At 39.8% G+C, this 19,753-nt stretch overlaps 1 protein-coding gene across 3 annotated transcripts in view; it reads left to right on the top strand.

Annotated features, from left to right (window-relative positions):
• Positions 1 to 1,725: 1,725 nt before the first annotated feature.
• UPP2 (uridine phosphorylase 2) overlaps positions 1,726 to 19,753 on the top strand; it is a 49,369-nt gene continuing 31,341 nt past the window's right edge. Inside the window, exons 1-3 of one of the 3 annotated variants that reach the window (XM_070731556.1) lie at positions 1,876 to 2,042; positions 3,812 to 3,884; positions 14,925 to 15,042. In XM_070731556.1, coding sequence (XP_070587657.1) covers positions 3,877 to 3,884; positions 14,925 to 15,042 — 126 coding nt within the window. In that variant the 5' untranslated portion in view covers positions 1,876 to 2,042; positions 3,812 to 3,876. Of the gene's footprint in view, positions 2,043 to 3,811; positions 3,885 to 14,924; positions 15,043 to 19,753 lie in introns of all 3 variants that reach the window. The other 2 variants (XM_070731555.1, XM_070731557.1) reach the window with 2 other exon arrangements.

Here is a 19,753-nt window from a genome sequence, read left to right on the forward strand (position 1 = left end):
AATTTAAGTTAAAAACTAACTTGATGTTTTTGTAAAGCTTGGCACTTTGCCCAGCTCAGCCAGCGTCATGCTATGCACATATTACATCTGTTTATCTCCTGGGGTCTACGGTATTTTTTTCTCATCATTATTGGGTTTTTATTTACCTTTTTTATATATGGCTCAAGGTGATATGCATACAATTGCTTTTTCTTCCTATTTTAGAAACATAAAAACATAGAAGTCTGACGGCAGAAAAAGACCTCATGGTCCATCTAGTCTGCCCTTATACTATTTTCTGTATTTTATCTTAGGATGGATATATGTTTATTCCAGGCATGTTTAAATTCAGTTACTGTGGATTTATCTACCACATCTGCTGGAAGTTTGTTCCAATGAACTACTACTCTTTCAGTAAAATAATATTTTCTCATGTTGCTTTTGATCTTTCCCTCAACTAACTTCAGATTGTGTCCCCTTGTTCTTGTGTTCACTTTCCTATTAAAAACACTTCCCTCCTGGACCTTATTTAACCCTTTAACATATTTAAATGTTTCGATCATGCCCCCCCTTTTCCTTCTGTCCTCTAGACCAGTGTTTTTCAACCAGTGTGCCGTGGCACACTAGTGTGCCGCGAGACATGGTCAGGTGTGCCGCGAAGCTCAGAGAGAGAAAGAAAACAAGAGAAAGAAAGAAAGAGAGAGAAAGAAAGAGAGAGAAAGAAAGAGTGAGAGAAAGAAAACAAGAGAGAAAGAAAACAAGAGAGAGAGAGAAAGAAAACAAGAGAGAGAGAGAGAAAGAGAACAAGAGAGAAAGAAAGAAAGAGAGAGAGAAAGAAAGAAAGAGAGAGAGGGAGGGAAGGTGGGAGAGAGAAAGACATAGAGGGAGGTAGGGAGGGAGAGAGAAAGCAAAAAAGAGGAAAGAAGGAAGAGAGAAAGAAAGGGATGGAGAGAGAGAAAAAGAGGGAGAGAAAGAGGGAGAGAGAAATAGAGCGAAAGGAAGAGATAATTTTTTTGTCCAAACTTTTTTTAGCCGCCCCCCTCCCCTCAATGTGCCCCATGGTTTTGCAAAGGTAAAAAATGTGCCGTGGCTCAAAAAAGGTTGAAAACCACTGCTCTAGACTATACAGATTGAGTTCATTAAGTCTTTCCTGATACATTTTATGCTCAAGATCTTCCACCATTCTTGTAGCCCATCTTTGGACCCGTTCAATTATGTCAATATCTTTTTGTAGGTGAGGTCTCCAGAACTGAACACAGTACTCCAAATGTGGTCTCACCAGCACTCTATATAGTGGGATCATAATCTCCCTCTTCCTGCTTGTTATACCTCTAGCTATGCAGCCAAGCATCCTACTTGCTTTCCCTACCGCCTGACTGCACTGTTCACCCATTTTCCCCACACAACAACCCTGTGAGTTAGGTTGGGCTTGGGGGGTGTGTGCTAGGCCCAAAGTGGCTTAGCTGGCCTTTCTGCCTAAGACAAGCCTAGAACTTGCTGACTCCTGGTTTCTAAGCCAGCATTTGAACCACTGCACCAGGGTGGCTCTGTTGTGTAAGAGACCCACATATGAAAACAAGGCATGGAGCTAGGAAAACAACCTGTGGCCTCAAGTAGCATTTCCCTCCCTCCAAGGAAGGCTGCCAAAATGCAAATGTGAAACTTTGGTCAAAGAGTAACATAGGATTTAATCATTCCCGGCTTTCCTGTCACCTAGGGACAGTAATGGGAGCTAGGGAAAGCTTTGGGGCGGAAATTACCACACCTTCACAACAGCCAATCTTAGATGGTCGGCTGACACAACTTGGCAAAGCAGTGGAGGAGGAGGTGAGCTTAGTGAGCAGACTTTGATTCGAGGCAGCCCTCTTCATCGTTTTAGCAAAACAGCCATACCGAGATACAAGGCCTGGTAAAACGCACACACAAACACACACACTGTATGTGATTCCTGCGGTTTGCATAGAGTCTACGTTTGCTGGGAGGCTGTGAAAGATGGACGGCATGGCGGCCTTTTTACCCAATTCCAACCAGCATAATAACATCAGAAAGGAAAATCACAGCAGGTAAGCCTTTGACACCCTGAGCCTAAACAGCTGCGCTTAAGAAGCACCTGCCATGGACATCAGCATTTCCTTCATGTTAAACAAGTTTAAAATGCATTTTTTCCCATAGCTTTCTCTAAAGGGAAATGTTCTTTTTTAAAAACGCGAATGTGTGGAAAAGCAGATCTGAAAGATTTAATTAGAAGGGCAAAATGTCAGTCTCATTCTAAAGGAATTTAACCCTTGTATAGGTAGTCCATAATTTACAACAGTTCCTTTAGTGACTGCTATAATAATAATAATAATAATAATAATAATAATAATAATAATAATAACAACAACAACAACAACAACAATAATAATAATAATAATTTATTAGATTTGTATGCCGCCCCTCTCTTAAAGTTACAAATGGCACTGGAAAAAGTGTCTTAGGATTGTTTTTCACCGTTGAGGCATCCCCATGGTCACATGATCAAAATTCAAACACTTGGGAACTGATTGATACTTATGACAATTGCAGTGTTCCGGGATCATAGGATCACCTTTTCCAGACTTTTGACGCCCAAAGTCAATCGGGAAGCCAGATTCACTTAGCGACCCAACAACTGCAGTGATTCACTTAACAACAGTGACAAGAAAGATCGTAAAATGGGGCGAAACCCACTAATGTCTCACTTAACAACAGAAATGTTGGGCTCAATTGCGATCATAAATCGAGGACTACCAATCTTTGTATATTCAGTAGTCTGGGATGTAGAATTTGTGTTGTGACCAGATTTCCCCCCCCCCCCCCTCAAAATCGACGTCTATTTAATAGTTATATAGTAGGTACACAGAAAGTTCTGTAATGGATGTAATTTCATTTGTTCATTTCCTATATATTAAAACTTTTAACAATTAGACAGAACTCAAGATTTAATTTTTTTTAATGTGGAAGAAAGCAAAACTGAAAGATTCCTTCTTTCCTATCAGTACAGCATTATGTTTTTGTGAATTACTTTGATCTCTCTGTAGTTGTAATCCTGTTTAAGCACTTAAATTTTACTGCATACAAGTGGTCTGAACTGCTACTGATTTTTTCAAAAGACCTAACATATTAATTTTCTTTTAATAACTAAACAAGGGCCTACATTCTTCTGAAGTTAAGTTTCTTTCCATTTCCAATTATAATTGGAAGGAGGATGCAATCAGAAACTTGAGTCTTCTGAATATAATTTTAATTTAAACGTAGAGCAAAATTTAACCTTTAATCAAGAGGACAAGGCAGAATATTACCATAATTATAGTAGAAGTGTCTAAAGAGGAGATTTCTAATAACAAAAATATATCACTTTATATCTATATTATCATTTTAAGAAGGGATACAATAGTTAAATTATAATTCAACTATTACAACTATTACAATGAAATCGCAGAATGATATATTGACTGATTTAATGGCACAGATTGAAACAATTGAATCTAAATGGCATTTTAATTTGAACTGCCCGTGGGAAAGGGTTGTAGTGCTGAAAAGAGTAAGTCAAACAATTTATAACATTAGCCTACCCAATGGCTTATAGAGCATTGCTGTCCAACGGGTTTGCTTCAAAATCTATTTGTACAAAATTCACATTAGTTTGGAGATTTATTAAGCCATGTTTTGCAAACAATTTACTCAAAGGATCCATTCCAAAATAATAAATCGATATTTATATTAATACAGTGATTCATTTGAATGTACAGCACAATAATTTTTCTATACCTTATATATTCTCTACATTTTGTATTATCCTAAATATTTACAGCCTCAGCAGATGGCAGTCTCCATCTAAAGTGATCTGATCTCAAAAACTGTTAAGATTTGGGCTTAATGCTTGGGTAAGAAATCACAATGAAATCTCACATCTGTAACCTAGACTGGGAAGTTTTAAAAAATCCCAGATGTAGCAATAGCAAACTTCTCCCAAATTTTTATCAAGAAAACTACATGAATATGTCCACATAATCACTAGGGGCTGAATTCAAGGAGTCTTTACCAGTATTGTTAGAAGAACTGCTTGTACTGTGGAATTTCAAATATATCCATCTGAAAAGTTTTGAATCTCTTTCTAATGTTTCCTACTGTATAATTAACTTTTTATCACAGCTATCACATACTGCATTAACATTTTCATTGAACTCTCTATCATAATTAAAATTCCTTTTCTGATCACTAGCCCAAGTCCACTTACTGTGCATGCAAATTTGTGACTTATGACAATCAATATTTACTTACACTGAAACCGATTTACTGTCTTGTTATTTTGGAGAGATTTTGAAAGACCGTTGGCACCCTATTTCTTTTTAAAATTATTCTTTGACTTTATCAACAGACTTGATCACTTTGTCAGGTTATTCAAAATATATAAATACCCCAACAGGTCCTTGGGTCTCCTACTTAAAATAGATTCTTCACAGCCCCCATTTTAGGCTTATTATCTTAATTTAAGGAATAATTAAACTGTTTGAACACTTATCCCAAGTGCCCTTACTATTCTACTTCTATATCTATTAGATTTCTTCAGGAAGTTTTCTTTACACATACCATTTTTATTTTTAAAGATGAATGCGCTCTAGTTATAACAAGACTGATAACCTATCCTACACCTTCTATTATCTTACTAAAAAAGCATTACGGTAACAGGTTTTAAGATTAAGATAACATTCCTAAAGATATTTTAAGAGGTTTTTGGAATTTAAAAAAAAGAAAGATTTTGGAAGGGGAGGAAGAAAGATGCAAGAAATAAAAAATATTTTGGAAGGAAAAAAGTTACATAATATAATAATAATAACAGGGTTGGAAGGGACCTTGGAGGTCTTCTAGTCCAGTGTTTTTCAACCAGTGTGCCGTGGCACACTAGTGTGCCGTGAGACATGGTCAGGTGTGCCGCGAAGCTCAGAGAGATAAAGAAAACAAGAGAAAGAGAGAAAGAAAGAGCAAGAGAGAAAAAGAAAACAAGAGAGAAAGCAAGCAAGAGAGAGAAAGAAAGCGAGAGAGAGAGAGAAAGAAAGAAAGACAGAAAGAGAACAAGAGAGAAAGAAAGAGAGAGAGAGAAAGAAAGCAAGAGAGAGAGAGAGAGGGAGGGAAGGTGGGAGAGAGAAAGACATAGAGGGAAGTAGGGAGGGAGAGAGAAAGAGAGCAAAAAAGAGGAAAGAAGCAAGAGAGAAAGAGGGATGGAGAGAGAGAGAAAAAAAGAGGGAGAGAAAGAGGGAGAGAGAAATACTGTAGAGCAAAAGGGAGGAATAGAGAATTTTTTTGTCCAAACTTTTTTTAGCGCCCCCCCCCCTCAATGTGCCCCATGGTTTTGTAAATGTAAAAAATGTGCCGCGGCTCAAAAAAGGTTGAAAATCACTGTTCTAGTCTAACCCCTTGCCTAGGCAGGAAACCCTACACTACTTCAGACAAATGGGTATCCAACATCTTCTTAAAAACTTCCAGTGTTGGAGCATTCACAACTTTTGGTGGCAGGCTGTTCCACAGATTCATTGTTCCAACTGTCAGGAATTTTCTCCTTAGTTCTAAGTTGCTTCTCTCCTTGTTTAGTTTCCACCCATTGCTTCTTGTTTTGCCCTCAGGTGCTTTGGAGAATAGGTTAACTCTTTCTTCTTTGTGGCAAACTCTGAGATATTGGAAGAATGCTATCATGTCTCCCCTGGTCCTTTTTTTCATTAAACTAAATATACCCAGTTCCTGCAACCGTTCTTCATATGTTTTTTTAATTCTCCTACAAAAACAATTTTAAGAAGAATATTCCATTTTTATAAGTTACCAGTAGCCATTGTATTTTCCACCCTGGACTTATATTCGAGTCAATAAGTTTTCCCAGTTTTTGTGGCAAAAGTAGGTGCCTCGGCTTATAATCGGGTCGACTTATACTCGAGTATATACGGTGTGTGAAAACCTTAATTGACCAAAGCCATCTTCTATTGTCAAAATCTATGGGCTAATCTGGTGATAGCCATACCATATAGAAGACTACAGTTTACATAAGAGAAATAATAATATTCATGTAGTTAAAAAAAACATGAATTAAGGAAAAAAAATAGATCTCTTCTATGTCTCTGAGAAAGAAGATCAATATAATAAACCTGAAGACAATTTAATCTTGTAGAGTGAAGAAGAAGAACATAGGCACCAGAAACTAAGGTATGGATCCTAGACGGCGATCCTATGGCACACATTGCCCTCTCTGGGGGCACACAAGCCATCGCATCAGTTCAGCTCCATTGCACATGTACATGTGCCTCCAGCTGGTCATCAGGTCTCTGCCACGCATACACAGGGGACAGGGCACTTGCGGGGGGCCACAAGCACATTGCATTTTGGGGGTCGCGGCCAGCCAATAAACGTGTGCAGATTTCCCGCCTGAACTGTTGCCAGGATGTAACAAGATGCACATGGGTGCTTTGGGCATTTGGTCCAGAAAAGGTTAGTCTAGGTATTGTTCTGTCGGGCTCTCTGGTAAACTCCTCCCAAAAATTCACAGGTGCAAATTTCAGACACACACGTTTGAAAATTCAAAACAATGTTCTTTATAATGAAAATTCACTTAAACTAAGCCCTCTTTTGGTATAGCAAAGAGCACTTGTCTCCAAACAAACTGGTAATTGGTACAAGTCCCTTATCAGTTCTGTGATACTTAGCTTGCAGCTGTGAGGCAATTCACAGTCCTTCTTCTTTCACAAAGTGAAACACCCTTTGCTCTGGTTTAGTTTCAAAGCGGAGGAAAATCAGCACACAAAAGGTCAAAGTCAGTAAAGCAGTCACGAAACACAACGATCAGATAATCCTCCACAGTGGCCAAACCCACAGGCTGCTATTTATAGCAGCCTCACTAATTACCACAGCCCCACCCAACCACAGGTGGCCTCATTTTCTTTGATAATAATCTCTCAGTTGTTGTTGCTTATGCATTGCTCTCCGCATGCGTGGCTGTATCATTAACTCTTGTTCTGAATCCAAACAGGAGCTAGATAATTGATCTCCTTCTGAGCTGTCTGCCCCCCTCTTCTCCTCCCTGTCTTCTTGCTCAGAGGAGCCTTCATCAGCAGATTCCACCAGGGGCAAAACAGGCCTGCAGCTTGTGGATGTCTCCCCCACATCCACAGTCCTTGGGCAGGAGCTGGGCCAGATATAGGTATAGGCATAACTGTATGTAGGCACATATATACTGTGAAAAAAAGATTAAAATGTCTGTCTGAAAGTATGAATTGGTATCATCTAGATCAGTGTTTCCCAACCTTTTTTGAGCTGCGGCACATTATTCACATTTTCAAAATCCTGGGGAACATTGAGGGGGGGGGGCGCAAAAAAATTTGGACAAAAAAAATCTCTCTTTCTCCCTTTCGCTCTATTTCTCTCTCCCTCCCTCTTTCTCTCCCTCCCTCTTTCTCTCTCTGTCCATCCCTTTCTTTCTCCCTTCCTTCCTCTCTCTTTTGCTCTTTCTCTCTCCCTCCTTCCCCCCTCTTGCTGTCTTTCTTTCTTTCCTTTCTTTCTCTCTCTCATTCTGTCTCTCTTGCTATCTCTTTCTTTCTCTCTTCCTTCCTCTCTCTTTTGCTCTTTCTCTCTCCCTCCTTCCCCCCTCTTGCTGTCTCTTTTTTTCTTTCTTTCTTTCTTTCTTTCTTTCTCTTTCTCTCTCTCTCTCATTCTGTCTCTCTTGCTATCTCTTTCTTTCTCTCTTCCTTCCTTCCTCTCTCTTTGGCTCTCTTTCTCTCTCCCTCCTTCCCCCCTCTTGCTGTCTCTTTCTTTCTCTTTCTCTCTCTCTCTCTCATTCTGTCTCTCTTGCTATCTCTTTCTCTCTCTTCCTTTCTTTCTCTCTCTTGTTCTCTCTCTTCCTTCTCTGCGGAGGCCGGCAAAGCTTTTCCGGGTAGACTGGCTGGGGGATAGGGTGCGCGCGCGCACGCACCCCCAACGTTCCAAAGAACCTTCTCCAACCTCTGCTGTGAGAAGGTTTTCTCCGAGCGCTCGCCGGAGGAGCTGGAGAAAGGGGCAGATCGAGCGGGCGGGCGTCAGCGGCAAGAAGCCAGGGGCGCGAGGGGAACGGAGGCACTGGGGGGTGGGGGCAGCCGGGCGCCGGCCTCCGCACTTTCATCGCTCCCCACCCCAAACTCCAACGCCCAGCTCCTTGCGCGGCACTGGAAAAGGGTGCTGCATTGCCGGCTTCTACCTGGTGCTGCCAGGGAATCTCCAGCTGGGCAGGGCTCTCCTTAAGCTTTCCTTTTTCCCTAGGAGCTTGGCGGCACACCTGGCTGTGTCTCGCGGCACACTAGTGTGCCGCAGCACACCGGTTGGGAAACGCTGATCTAGATTGATGTAATAGGTATGAAAATAAACATCTACGGATTGCTAATAGTTGTATATTATGCTCCAGTGAATAGTGATAATGAAGGAACCAATAATGAGTTAGGGGTAAAACTGCAAAATTCTGAATGAATTCAATCCAAGAGGAAAATTATTCTGCTAAATGACATAAATTCATGATAGCAATGAGGCAAAAAGAAGGGGGGGGGGAAAGTGAACTGACTATTCAGAGAAGACCCAAGGATGAATGAATGAAGATGATGACAATTTGATGAATATCTAATAGAAAAAAGTATATTGTAAACATGTCATTTACGCATAAACTCATTCATATTTATGCCTGACAAGAATACATATAAAACATGGTTGATTTAATTATGGTGAAAAATTGAAGCAATTAGTGAAGGATTTGAGGTAATTTGAGGTTCTGAATATGGAACAGACCCTCCCCCCACCCAACAATGGAAGCTGCAATGGGGGAAACAGCCATTAAAGAAAAGGAAAAAAGTGGAACTAGAGTAAAATTAGAATGATTACAGGAAGAGAGGAATAAGTTCTGTATGAAAAAAATGTACTTAGATCAGATCTTCCAAGAAAATTAATATAAAATGGATATTAAAGGAGGGGAAAAAAGCTGTGGAACTTGCTTGGAACAGAGCAAAAAGAATTACAGTACGTTCTAGAATATAAGAGAAATGAGAAGTATAAAAAGGTTGCTTAGTGAAATTGTTTACTTAATTTAATTTCTAGGCCACCCAATTCCCAAATAACTTTGAATGGCTTACAACTAAAAACAGCTTATTAAAAAAAAATTAGAACAGAATGGCAAAGTAGAAACATAGAAACATAGAAGACTGACGGCAGAAAAAGACCTCTTGGTCCATCTAGTCTGCCCTTATACTATTTTCTGTATTTTATCTTACAATTGATATATGTTTATCCCAGGCATGTTTAAATTCAGTTACTGTGGATTTATCTACCACGTCTGCTGGAAGTTTGTTCCAAGGATCTACTACTCTTTCAGTAAAATAATATTTTCTCATGTTGCTTTTGACCTTTCCCCCAACAACAACAAAAATCCCCAACAACCCCAAAACCAAGCCTGAAAAGGGGAATTGACAGTGAATGAGGAAAAACGCATGCAAGGGTATAATTTACAAAACATGAGAATGAGATTGGACAAAGACCATTGTAAAGAAAAAAAATGTAGAAACATACAGAACTAGATGGACCACACCTAGAGGACTGCATCCAGTTTTGGTTACCAAACTACAAAAAAGACATTGAAGCTCTGGAGAAACTGCAGAAGAGAGCAACCAGGATGACTAGGGGATTGGAGACTACTGTATAAGTTAACATATGAAGAGCAGTTGCATGAACTGGGCATGGCTAGTCTACCAAGTAGAATAACCAGAGGTGGCATTTATTTATTTATTTGTTTGTTTAATTTTATTTATTTATTTATTTAATTTTTTTTATTTTTTTATTTTATTTTATTTTTTTATTTATTTATTTTTTATTTATTTATTAGATTTGTATGCCACCCCTCTCCGAGGACTCGGAGCGGCTCCGAACAAGCAATACAGTCAACAAATCCAATGTTAAAAAGCAGAACAATTAAGAAAGCCTTATTAAGAACAATCACACAACTCAACATACCATACATAAAGCAGGACAGCCGTGGGGAATTAATTTCTCCCATGCCTGGCGACATAGGTGGGTTTTCAATAGTTTACAGAAGGCAAGGGGGTGGGGGTGGTCCTAATCTCTGGGGGGAGTTGGTTCCAGAGGGCCGGGGCCGCCACAGAGAAGGTTCTTCCCCTAGGTCCCGCCACACAACATTGTTTTGTCGACGGAACCGGAGAAGGCCGACTCTGTGGGACCTAATCAGTCACTGGGATTCGTGCGGCAGAAAGTGGTCTTGAAGGTATTCTGGTCCAATACCATGTAGGGCTTTATAGGTCATAACCAACACTTTGAATTGTGACTGGAAACTGATCGGCAGCCAGTGCAGGCAGCGGAGTGTTGACATAATATGGGCATATCGGGGGATGCCCATAATTGCTCTTGCAGCCGCATTCTGCACGATCTGGAGTTTCCGAATACTTTTCAAAGGTAGCCCCATGTAGAAAGCGTTACAGTAGTCAAGCTTCGAGGTGATGAGGGCATGAGTGACTGTGAGTCAACTGACTATTGAACTGGCATGATAGCAGTGTTCCAATACTTGAGCGGCTGCCACACAGAGGATGGGGATTAGACTTTTTCCAAAGCACCAGAAGGCCAGACAAGGAATAATGGATGGAAACTGCCCAAGGAGAGATTCAACCTGGAAATAAGGAGAAACTTTCTGAGAGTGAGAACAATCAACCAGTGGAACAGCTCGCCTTCAGAAGTTATGAGAGCTCCAACAATTGAGACTTTCAAAAGGAGATTGAATGGCCATTTGTCTGAAATGGTGTAGGGACTCCTGCATGAGCAGGGAGTTGGACTAGATGACCTACAAGGTCCCTTCCAACTCTAGTAGTCTAATTTGGAGAACTATTCACATTGAAAGAGACAGAGACAATGCAGTCATTTGGATAAATTAAAATATTAAAAAAAAAGTTTTGGAAGTGAGTGAAGACAGCCAAACATCTTCCAGCCAAAAGAATTGAATTATAATAAAACCAAGCTGCAAGAAACAGAGCAAACTCTGGCAAAGTAACTTGCCTTGTGGGCAAGTGGCAAAATGTGAGCTCTATAAATGAGCCCAGTGCCTCATTATTTGCAATCGCTGAATAGGTACAGCTCTCCTATGTGCAATCAGAGGGGAGTAGATATAAATGGTGCAGGGACCATTGCTGGAAACAACTTTGGCATCTGACTTGTGATTCCCTGTTCTTGATTCCGGCTTCATGTTGACTTTGGCATATTATTATGAGCCTATGATGGCACAGTGGTTAGAATGCAGTTGTGCAGGCTAACTTGGCATTCCAACCATCAGGAGTTCGATCCTGACCTGTTCAAGCTTGACTCAGCCTTCCATCCCTCCAAAATCGGTTAAATGAGGACTTAGATTGTTGGTGGCAAAATGCTGACTCTTTAGATTGGTCAGAGAGTGCTGTAAAGTTTTATAGGTCTAAGTGCTATTGCTATTGCTAGCCAAGCCTCCAGTTCATTCCTTGTTAGCTTCCCTGGCATATCTCAGCCCAAGTACCCACTTCATGCCTGCACTTTGCTTACAAATTACATCAATATTCTTTCCCTTTGCGGATGCTATAACATGGGAAAAACTTTTCAAGTGATGTGAGATGAAACAGAATCCTAGATAGAGTATTTCAGATATTTATACGGGAAGCATAATGATACGTAAAAGGATGGAACTGAAGCAAATACTGTAGATATTGAAGAAAAATGGTGTTAAGACAATAATGACTGCTATAAGAAATTTAAAAATGGTAAGTTTGCAAGAGTAGGTAGTGTTATTGGAGAAATATTATCACTTTTTGTTGAATGCCTTCCATCCAGTATAGCTATTGGGGGGGGGGATTTGGCAGGGGTGCAAATTAATTGGTTTTTTTTAAAAAAAAAACCTCAATGGTTCCTCCATGAAATTACATAATCACAGATATAATATTGGAGCCAGTCCTGAATTTATGAACTGAAGCCTCCAGAAATTTGTCAGGTAGAATGTTTCCCAGCTCCTAGGGAACTTAATGTTATTCAGTCTGCTATTAAAACCTCCAATCAGCAGAGGGCTCCAAAGAGAGGTACCCCTTCCCAACCAGTAAGCCTCTAGAGTCTTCTACTATACATGAACAGACCATATTATTACATTCATTAAAACAACAACCACACAATTCTACACCTAGAAGATTAGACTAGAGCAAATATTGAATTCAAGGTCTTGGGACCTCAGTGTCCAGAGGCTTGTTCAGTGTCTCATTCATTCATCCTAAACAGTATTTGTAAAAGGGTGAAGCACCTTCAATAAGATAGTATATAAGTTTAATACCTCCGTAACTTTGGCAAGGATGCTCAGTCACAACTGACCTTGAAGCAAATGCCACATCTGGTGGATTTGCATTCTCTTGGTTCTGATCCAGATCAAGCTGGCTGCTCATAACCTTTTTGGCTCTCCTGGAGCTGGTGTGCGAGCAGGCATGTCAGCTGGGAACACAGGATGGGAAGGGGACATCCTCATTTATTTTTTATTTATGAAATTTATTTGACCCTCTGAACCTGACTGGGCTCTGGGCAGCTTACAAAATCAAAATAAAAGAAATAGAATATATAGTAACTAAGAATAAGAAGCTAAAAAGTGATAGAATTGTTCATTGGTCTCTATACTCATGAATTCTGCCTTTATTTCTTATCCCTTAGTTATGTTGTTATATCTTAGCCTTGTAGCTGATACATTTTGTCTTTATTTCCCCCTCGTCTTATTGCTTCTGACTCTTGAGCAATTTCTTTTATTTTATTTTAAACCTTTGTTAGCTTTCACTCTTACTCGAATAATCCTTCTGTCTTCCATTTGTCTCGTCATTAAACTAATCATTCCCTTTTATTTTTCTTCAGTATGGTTTCCCGTGATTTAAAAAATGAATTTAATCAGGAAATCTCATATTTAATAGACCTCTGGAAGAATTAATAAAAAGGGATGGAAGTGTATATGTGGAATGTGTGTGTGCATTTATTGATTTGATTTGATTTGATTTGATTTGATTTGATTTGATTTCCGCCCTTCTCTCACAATACAGTACAACCGCAAATCTAATTAAATTTAAAATTACAATCTAAAAATCGAATATTTAAAAACAATCATACCAGTTAAATCATACAACATATATCCCATTTCATTGGCCAAGGGGCTGAGACCTAATGGCCCCAATCCTGGCAACATAGGTGGGTCTTAAGACTCTTATGGAAAGCAAGGAGGATGGGGGCAGTGCGAATCTCCAGGGGGAGCCGATTCCAGAGAGCCAGGGACCCCCACAGAGAAGAAAGAACTAAATAAAACCAGACCTGATTAGTACTTATTTATTTATTCATTTGTCCAATACACAATACATATGGAAGAGAATAGACATGAAGTAATATATATAAAGATAATATGTAAAAATAGAGGAGAAAGGAAGAAAATATATATGATATATGAGATAAAGGAAAGACAATTGGACAGGGGACGAAAGGCAGGGTAGTGCACTTATGTACGCCCCTTACTGACCTCTTAGGAACCTGGAGAGGTCAATCGTGGATAGTCTAAGGGAGAAATGTTAGGGGTTAGGGGTTGACACTATTGAGTCCGGTAATGAGTTCCACACTTCGACAACTCGACTGTTAAAGTCATATTTTTTACAGTCAAGTTTGGAACGGTTAATATTAAGTTTGAATCTGTTGCGTGCTGTTGTGTTGTTGCGGTTGAAGCTTGGATAGTACTTGGATAGTTCATCATTAAGAATCCCACAGAAGTAAACTGGATTAAGAAACTGGGGGGAAATTTTTGAAGAAGGCAAACCACTTCTATCTTCTTCCATTAAAAATATAGGTATGGATAGATAGAAGATAGATAGATAGATAGATAGATAGATAGATAGATAGATAGATAGATAGATAGATAGATAGATAGATAGATAGATAGGGATAGCTGATGGTGGTCAGCACGAGAATGTTTTGTTTATAAGGTCTCTGACTGAGTGGATGTGAGAAACACAATGTGAGTATGAGGCTGCTTATATGTGGAGTTTCTGTGTGTCCTTTACTCCAGCGGTCCTATATCTTATGGGGCCCTTTAGAACAGACAAAGGCTCAATTTGATCTGTCAGGAGCAGTTCTGTTCTTTCTGAGCACTACAAGAGAATACAACCACTGGTGATATAGTGAAGACTAAAGAATAAAAAAGATCACAGAACTAAACAGGAATGCGAACATTATTAATGACTTCACAAACCATAAGGAATGTGTCTATTAACAGTCACACAAAGTCATTTCAGAAGGCAAACACGAGACACCAGTGGAGGGAAAGGAGTGGGTGGCGGGGGATGTGGGGAGGAAATGCCATTTCCTGAATATAAAATACATCGCTGCAGAAGTTACACCGAGAACCTCAACCTCCAGGGAAGAGTTTGCAATCAGCATACCAAGTGGGCAATAGCGACACATTTACTGATCATCTGGAAAGAGTCTGTTTGGCCACATTTCTTTTTCCCTCGTCAACCTCAGCATTACTAATATACACTGCTCAAAAAAAATAAAGGGAACACTTAAACAACACAATATAACTCCAAGTAAATCAAACTTCTGTGAAATCAAACTCTCCACTTAGGAAGCAACACTGACTGACAATCAATTTCACATGCTGTTGCACACATTCAAATTCATACACAACAAAGTACAGTATTCAATGAGAATATTTCATTCATTCAGATCTAGGATGTGTTATTTGAGTGTTCCCTTTATTTATTTTTTTGAGCAGTATGTAAACAGGCAATCTACAACTTCACCTGAACTCCTGGCTTGCCATATTTTACTTTGCAATTTCCCTTCTCTCTCTGGTCACTGACAGCTTCCTCCTTCGCTTTTTCACATTTCTTTCCTAGGAATGGAATTGTTTATGTTAAGAACCCTCACTTGGATTTAATGGAGGAAGACATCCTTTACCACTTTGATTTGGGAACCAAAACGCACAACCTGCCAGCCATGTTTGGTGACATAAAGGTAACATCAAGATGACATGATCAAAACATTTAAATATGTTAAAGGGTTAAATAAGGTTCAGGAGGAAAGTGTTTTTAATAGGAAAGTGAACACAAGAACAAGGGGACCCAATCTGAAGTTAGTTGGAGGAAAGATCAAAAGCAACGTGAGAAAATATTATTTCACTGAAAGAGTAGTAGATCCTTGGAACAAACTTCCAGCAGACGTGGTTGGTAAATCCACAGTAACTGAATTTAAACATGCCTGGGATAAACATATATCCATTGTAATATAAAATACAGGAAATAGTATAAGGGCAGACTAGATGGACCATGAGGTCTTTTTCTGCCATCAGTCTTCTATGTTTCTATGTTTCTATGACACAGCTACCGCTTTTCTCAACCTATTCCAGTCTGCTCTTGCTGCTCTTTTTTTTTCTTTTTGTTACCAAAACCACAGATGAGCTTTAGAGATGAGTTAAAAGTCCTCAGGGAACAGAGTCTGTGCTATTCGGCAAAGTGACTCAAAAAGTATGCTGCAGCCACAGTTATGGGCTATTAGCCTTCCCTTCTCAGAAAAGGAACGAGATTGAATAAACGAAGCCAGTTTGATGGGCTGCATTCTTCCCTCGGGTAGTTTCTCTGGCTCCAGTTCCAAAACAATACATGGTGGAATTTGAGTCATTTGGTAATATCATTTCCCATTTCTATTGCTAAGGAGGAGAGCCCGATTTCTGTTGATGCCACTTCCAAAGCTGCTTAAGGATCTTTTCAGATGAACAAATGCCAAATGTATTGTGAAGTGTGTTTAGTCTCATGGAAAACTTTCAGCAGGAGATTCCAAATTTGATACTGGTTCACATTAGCAGAGGAACAGAATTTCCAGACAAGAGAAATAATGAGAGTTTAGGAAGTGAAATTCTAACCTATGAAATAATGCATTCTTCTTAATCATGAAGGGTCTTTATTTAATCTTCTTAACTAGAGATGGTAAGACCTGAACCAACATACCACACAGGTTCCGTGTCTCTGCTGGGATTAGCAGAAGTGAATACAGTGTTCCCTCGATTTTCGCGGGTTCGAACTTCGCGAAATGTCTATACCACGGTTTTTCAAAAATATTAATTAAAAAATACTTTGTGGGTTTTTTCCCTAAACCACGGTTTTTCCCGCCTGATGACGTCATATGTCATCGCCAAACTTTCGTCTGCCTTTAATAAATATTTTTTTAATAAACTTTAATAAATAAACATGGTGAGTAATAATCTAAATGGTTGCTAAGGGAATGGAAAATTGCAATTTAGGGGTTTAAAGCATTAAGGGAAGGCTTGTGATACTGTTCATAGCCAAAAATAGTGTATTTACTTCCGCATCTCTACTTCGCGGAAATTCGACTTTCGCGGGCGGTCTCAGAACGCATTCCCCACGAAAATCGGGGGAACACTGTACATCTACATGCAGCAAAGACATAGACAAAAATCTTTTTTACTGCCATCTTGTGGTCATCCAGATTTTTGAGACCCAAATCTGATAGTCCTAACACAGTGATGGTGAACCTTTTTTTCTTTGGATGCTGAAAGTCACTGAAGGGCTACCAAAATGTTTACTACCACACTGTGGGCGTGGCTTATGCATTTTCTTTCAACATCTTTGACTGCAAATTGGGTGCTCTGGAGTAGAGCTCCATTTTCACTACCCCACTGCGCGCCCCCCATCCAGGAAGTAGCCCATCCCTGCTGAAAGTGCACACCGCACACTATCGTGCATGCATGAGTGCCCACACCCATAGGCGACCAGTTAGGTCCCACAGAGTGGGCCTTCTCCGGGTCCCATCAACTAAACAATGTTGTTTGGCGGGGCCCAGGGAAAAAGCCTTCTCTGTGGTGGCCCCGGACCTCTGGAACCAACTCCCCCCAGAGATTAGAATAGCCCCCCACCCTCCTTGCCTTTCATAAGCTCCTCAAAACCCACCTCTGCTGTCAGGCATGGGGAAACTGAGATATTCTCTCCCCCTAGGCTTCTACAATTTATGCATGGTATGTTTGTATGTATGATTGGTTTTATAACAAGGGTTTTTAGCTGTTTTAGTATTGGATTTATACATGCTGTTTTTACCACTGTTGTTAGCCACCCCGAGTCCACGGAGAGGGGTGGCATACAAATCCAATAAATGAATGAATGAATGAATGAATGAACGAACGAACGAACGAACGAACGAACGAATAAATAAATAAATCAAATAATTCAATACCTGGGTAGAGCGAAAATAACCTCCCCTGCCCCCAAAGGCCTTCTGGAGGCTGGAAATGGCTCATTTCCCAACTTCTGGTGGGCCTGGTAGGCCCATTTTTCATCCTCCCCAGGTTTCAGAGGCTTCCCTGGAGCCTGAGGAGAAGAAAAATGTCAGAGCCCTCCCCCCCCTCCCGGAAGTCAAAAATACCCTCCCGGAGCTTTTGTGCAAGCCGTAAATCAGCTGATTGGTACAAATATGCAGTTTGGAGCTGAGCTAAGGCAACAGCTCGCATGCTGGCAGATATGGCTCCACTGCCACAGGTTCACCAGCACGGCCCTTATATACCCCCAATGCACACAAAATAATGGTTGTCTATTGTTTTTTAAAACCCATCTGGACAACTGCCCTAGAGCCAATGATGCAAACTGATGTCAATGGCATAAAAATTATGTTAAATTAAACATAAATTTAATATGAACAAATATTTTGGTTAACTGATGTGTTTCCCCTAAATAGTCCTTTAAATTGAGGATACATTATGCATATGACTGGTATCCAAAGGTCTTCAACAACTGAATCCAACTTGGAAATTTGCCTTGGTCCTCAGTGAATGCTAAATTACCCTCTTTAATCAGAGAAAAAAAATAGCATCTACACCAGGGGTGGGCTCCTCTTATCTTGATACCGGTGTATGGTGTGCGCACCACGTTTTCCCCTGCGCACATGCTTGCTATGTGCATTCTCTTGCATAATTTTGTTTCCTGCACATGCGTGGAACCAAAAAATTGCTGAAATTTCACCCGCAAGAGTGTTGCCTCACGAGATTTTGCTTCCATGCATGCACAGGAAGAAAAAAAAAGTAAAATATTCGGGGGGAAAGATGGCATACGTGACAGCCTGGCAAAGATGGTATTGGAGCCATTATGTACCAATTACACAATCGATGGGCCGCTACCAAAACAGCAGAGTGAACCGTATCGATAGAAATCTGACACTGATCTACACTTATGGTTGAATGGAAAACCCTTGCATAGAATTTTTGCATAAAACAGGAAAAATGCACTTATGATTTGTGGCATTGATGATTACAAAAATGCATAATAGTAAAGTATGAGCTTTCTTTTGCAATTATAGAGTAAGAGATCATTTTTATTAGCATTTATATTTGCTGCAAATGAAATTGGATGCTTCTTCTTTCTCTTTGTTTTTTATTTCCTCTTTATTTCTTTTTACATTGCTTTTACTCTTTATTAGTTTGTATTAATGTTTATGTTCTCTGTAAAACCTTCAGTAAAATCTTATTTTAAATAAAGTAGAATTGCCTTGCTTCTGAAATCCTTATTTGTGCTGTGTAAGAAAAAGCCCAATGAATTCCTTTAATTTATTTCTGGAAAATATGTGGGACCCAAGCTAGGTATTTAAAAACTCCACTGATTTTAATGGAAGTATTAAGATAAATTTTAAATTGGTTCTTTGAGGTTCATCACAATTTGGAGGTCAATCTGAGATGGGTTTATTTTCTCCTGAGGAAATGCATAGGATTTGAACCTACAGTATGTATTTCTGGCGCTACAAAGTTATAGGAGTTGCAGGAGCCACGGTGGCGCAGTGGTTAGAGTGCAGTACTGCAGGCTACTTCTGCTGACTGCCATCTGCCTGCTGCAATATGGCAGATTGAATGTCACCAGGCTCAAGGTTGACTCAGCCTTCCATCCTTCCGAGGTCGGTAAAATGGGGACCCAGAGTGTTGGGGGCAATAGGCTGAGTCTGTAAAACAGCTGTAAAGCACTATGAAGCGGTATATAAGTCTAAGTGCTATTGCTATTGCTACAAAGTTGTGCAAAATTGTACAGCAATGTCAGCCATTTCGATCAAATGTTATTTCAGACCACAGTAACTATGTGGCGCACAGGAAACAGAGATATGTTGATTAGTTATCCTCTTGATTCACAAGTGATTTTTGATTATTTTCCTGGAATTCCACACCCATTTACACTTGCAATTCCTGGCTGCACATACAGAATTTTGCACCCTTCTTGAAACAATAGAGCAGACCACACACCAATTCAGCATCTGGTTCAACTTTGTTTCTAGCATAAATAACTATTAGCCGTTTATGTGCCATGCTTGCTTATTTTGCTGGGTTTATTTTCAGCTGAAAATTACAGTCGCTGCAAATAAGGCATTTGGACCGGGGACAAAATTCAGATCTAAAAATGCAGCCCTTGCACATCCGGATGTAAAATCCAGATGCATTTTTTTGATGGTTGTGCCACTAGTCTCTTCAAAATGTGGACAGAATTCCAGGCACAATGCAGTCTGTGTAGAAGCAAATATATAGGAGAAATCTAAAATTGTAGCCCTGCATCTCTTTTTTTTCCCTTCCTCCCCCCACCCCCCTTTTACTGAATCAAATAATATTCAGGACATAACATTATCCCCAGTCCTGTTTCACTTCATTGGATATTCCTGCAGGAGAGGAAACATTTCAATTTTATTT

This window comes from Erythrolamprus reginae, chromosome 1, assembly GCF_031021105.1.
Source record: "Erythrolamprus reginae isolate rEryReg1 chromosome 1, rEryReg1.hap1, whole genome shotgun sequence".
NCBI lineage: Eukaryota > Metazoa > Chordata > Lepidosauria > Squamata > Dipsadidae > Erythrolamprus > Erythrolamprus reginae.